A 4172-nucleotide genomic window follows, 5' to 3' on the forward strand; every position below is an offset into this window, starting at 1 on the left:
CTTAATTAGTTAAGTCTAGTTTTTATTTACGTTTAGTTATTTAGTGTTATATGAAATTTTTATTAAATAAAAATACTTTTATAGTTGAAATAAAATATAAATTACTTTTCTTTGATTTGTACATTTTGTATTTTATTAAATGCACCACAATGAATGCATTGTCTAAATATTGTTTTTTTAATTGAATTATCTATTTGAGTAAGTAATTTATTACATTCGCCACAATAGAAATCTATTAATTTAATTCCTGAAATTTTACAGAGAAAAGAAGTAATTAAAGAAGTTTGTTGTTCTTTTCTTATTGCAATAACAATATCACCTGGATGAGAATTTCTTCTTATTGTTTGAACATGAATTTGTTGAGGTTTTGATTTTACAATAACAAATCCTTTTTTAGATTTAATAAATGCAACATCTCCAATTTTTTGACATTTAACATTTGTAATTTTAGCTTTAGGCATTATAAGTGTTTGATTTTGATTATCATTTTTTTCATTTTCATTATTAATAATTTTATCATTTTGTGGATTAATTTCTTTTGGTGTTAAAGGTGTAGAAGAAGAACGAATAACTTCTTTTTCAATATTTCCTTTTTGAATAAAAATACCAGAATCTTTCTTATCTTTTTCTTGTAAATCATTTAATTCAAGATTATTTTGAGATATATTTTCATCATTTTCATTATTATTTTCATTTTCAAATTGTAAAGATTTAATTAATTGATTTCTTTTTTTTATTTCTGTTAATCGCTCTATTTTTGGTTTAACAATTGCAAAATCTACTGAATGACTTTTCTCGGTTTTATTTTTAATATTATTCTTTTCTTTTGTTGGTGTTTTTTGTTCATTTATTGTCTCTCCTTCTTTTTCTAATATTGAAGGTGAAAGAATAACTCTTCTTCCTAAAATCATTGTTTTTTGTTTTAGTCTTTCTTGTTCAATAATTAATTGTTCTCTAAATTCTTTTTCAATTTTTGGTCGAATTTCATCTTCAACTTTTTTTCTCATTTCTTGTAATTTTTTATTATATTCTTTTGAATATTCATCTTTTAATTGTTCATTAATTCTGTTTCTTTCTCTTATTAACTTTTCTTTGACTTTTTGTTCAATTTCTAATTTTCTTTTCTTTTCTTTAATTGAATATTTTTTAATTATTTTAGTTAATGATTCATAATGAGTATCTTCAGATAATTCGTCTACTTTGTATTGTAATAAAATTTCATTATTAACCTTTGACTTAACTAAAATCTTAAATTATTTTTTTTTACAACATAAATGTTATTTGAATATTATTGAAATATTGATTATTACATACTAACAAACATTCCATTTTAAATATTCTATTTGATTTTTCACACACAAATATTAATATAAATAATAACAAAAATTCTAATACATAAATCATTAGATGGATATAAATCGAAATATAATTAAAAAATGAATAATCTAAAAATCCAATGACTCCTAACTGAAAAAAATATGTACATATCAAAATGATGTTTATAGCCATTAATCGAGTTGACTTATGAGCAATCCCTATTTCAAGGTTTTGGTGTTTTTTATCTAATTCAATAATTTCATTTATTCTATCTTCTAAAGTCATTTTAAGTTCAATTTCATTTGCTTTCTTTGCAAAATAAGATTTTAATAAATTCATTATTCACTTTACAATCTAAACTCATTAAATTTAGTTTTTTCTTTTATATTTTTAGAATTTTCAAAATAAAAAAAATCAAATATTTTTTTTTTAATTTTATGAATTTTTTTTTCATCAATTTTTAATTAAAATAAAAAGGATTTTTTTAATCAGTATTTTTTAATAAAAAAAGGAAAATGAAAAACTAAAAAAACTTAGAAGTAAATTGAAAAATGGGGGAGAGAGAAGAATCAATACATTGGTTATGTTATAATGGAGAGAAAGAGAGGGTTTGTAAGGCGATATCTAATGGAGAAAAGATCAATAAAATAGATAAATATGGATATTGTCCAATTCATTATACGATAATACAAAATAATAAAGAGTTATTTGAGATACTTTGTGAGCATGGATGTAGTTTGTTTAAATTCTAAGAATAACAAAAAAAATTTTATAACAAATAGAATCAAATGAAACATCACTTAAATTAAGTTGTCTTCATATTGCAGTTTATTTTGATAAATTTGATTTTGTTGAAAAATTAATTGATCAAAAAAATTGTATTGATATTAATGGAGAAACACCATTAATGTATGCAGCTCGTTTCCATAGAAATGATTTTTTAATTTATTTATTAAAAAAAGGTACAAATTTAAAAACAACAAATCCAAATGGAAATACTGCACTTCATGAAGCAGTTTTATCAGGAAATGTTATTGGAGCAGCTGAATTAATTAGATATGGAGCAAAAATAACTGATACTAATAAATCAACAAAAACTCCATTCTCTTCTATTCAATTTAAAATTAATAAAAAAAATATTAAATCAAATATTAAAATCATTTATAATCCTACAATCTCTCCTGCAAATGAAAAATTATTTAAAGCTGTAAATACTGATATGAAAATTAAATCAAAAAATGGAAAAATATTTGATGTTCATAAATGTGTTGTTTCTCAATTTCATTTGCCAAATAATCTTAGTGATGGAGCAATGGAAATTTTTATTGAATGGATGTATTTACAAAGATCTCCTTTACTTGAGTCTCAATCAATTGATTCGATTGCAAAAGAAGTAGTTGAATTATTAAATAATGATGAAATTAAAAGCTATATCGCAACTTATATTATTGAACAAAAAGGTCCTTATCCAAAAGAACTTCTTAAAGCAATCTCAAACTTAGAACTTAGAAATAAAAATGTCAATCTTAGCAGATATATTATTATGAAAGCTTTCGAAAAGTTCGACCAGAATAAAACTACACTAAAACAACTTACTAGTGAAGAACTTGCTTCTTTAGTTGAGGCATTACCTTTAAAAGAAATTTTACTTGAACTTACTTCTCCTGTCCCATTACAATATAATGAAGAAATTAAATTATCTTCTGACCATGATAAAAAAGAATATCCAATGACTGATTTTAATAAAAAATTATGCCAAGAATTTATTAGTTGGATTTCTAATAATCAAAAGATAGCTGCATTTATGTTTCCTGTTGATGAAGAAAGAGATGGAGCATTTGAATATTATAAAATTATTAAAAAACCTATGTGTATTGAAAATATTAAAACAAAGTTAAATGATAATAAATATAAAACTGCAAATGATTTTATGCATGATTTAAGACAAGTTTGGAAAAATGGAATGACATATAATAGAGTTGGTACATTATATTATATTTATGCAGATGATTTAAGAGTTCTTTGTGAAGGACATTGGGATAAAATTCCACTACATTCTAAAGATGAAAAAACAATTATTAAAGAGTCTCAAAAAGAAAGAATTGCTGAAAAAGAAAAACGAGAAAATAATGAAAAAAGAAAATTAAAACGAAAGGCTGAAGAATTACCTCTTGTTTTAGAAGATGATGAAGATATTACTTTAAATGTAAAACAACAACCAAAAACTAAAACTAAAAAAGTTAAAAAAGAAAAACTTGAGATTAAAACATATAGTCTTAATGATAAAGTTAGAGTAATGGAAAAAATAGAAAAATTAACCCCCGACCAACAAAAAGAAATTCCTAATGTACTTGGTGCAAAAGAAATAGGAGAAAGTTTTGAATTAAATTTAGAAACAATGTCTGACGCTAATTTAACCAAATTAGAAGCCTTTTGTGATTCCAATATAAATTGTAATTGATTTAATGGTTTTTTTTTGAAACCTAATTTATTATTTGAGAAAAGATTTTGATTTGAAGATTGCAAGTCAGAGATACACACAAACATTCATACAAAATCAAATAATGAATTACCAATTATTATATAATTATGATGTTATATTTGAATAACAAATGTAGTAATTAATATTGGATAGAATGAAGTAAGATATTATGAATGAATAATAACAAATAAAAATGATATAAATGATGATGTTAATACTAAAATAAAATTAAATATAATAATATAATAATAATAATAATAATAATGATATGTTCATTCATCATAAAATAAGAAATAAAGAAGAGGTAATTATTTAAAAATAAAGTAAACATCAAAGAAGAAGATAAAAAGAAAAATGAAGTAGAAATAAGAAA

At 22.0% G+C, this 4172-nt stretch overlaps 2 protein-coding genes across 2 annotated transcripts; one reads left to right on the plus strand and one right to left on the minus strand.

Annotated features, from left to right (window-relative positions):
- Nucleotides 1-101: 101 nt before the first annotated feature.
- Nucleotides 102-1656, minus strand: ENU1_081140 (hypothetical protein; the record flags this gene model as incomplete). Its single annotated transcript, XM_008858714.1, has 2 exons — nucleotides 102-1240; nucleotides 1323-1656. 2 exons carry the CDS (start codon nucleotides 1654-1656, stop codon nucleotides 102-104), a joined length of 1473 nt encoding a protein of 490 aa, XP_008856936.1.
- Nucleotides 1657-1868: 212 nt separating this feature from the next.
- ENU1_081150 (ankyrin repeat protein, putative) lies at nucleotides 1869-3778 on the plus strand (the record flags this gene model as incomplete). Its single annotated transcript, XM_008858715.1, has 2 exons — nucleotides 1869-2052; nucleotides 2100-3778. 2 exons carry the CDS (start codon nucleotides 1869-1871, stop codon nucleotides 3776-3778), a joined length of 1863 nt encoding a protein of 620 aa, XP_008856937.1.
- Between the last annotated feature and the right edge of the window lie 394 nt (nucleotides 3779-4172).

Source organism: Entamoeba nuttalli (assembly GCF_000257125.1).
Source record: "Entamoeba nuttalli P19 unplaced genomic scaffold asmbl_3787, whole genome shotgun sequence".
Lineage (NCBI taxonomy): Eukaryota > Evosea > Mastigamoebida > Endamoebidae > Entamoeba > Entamoeba nuttalli.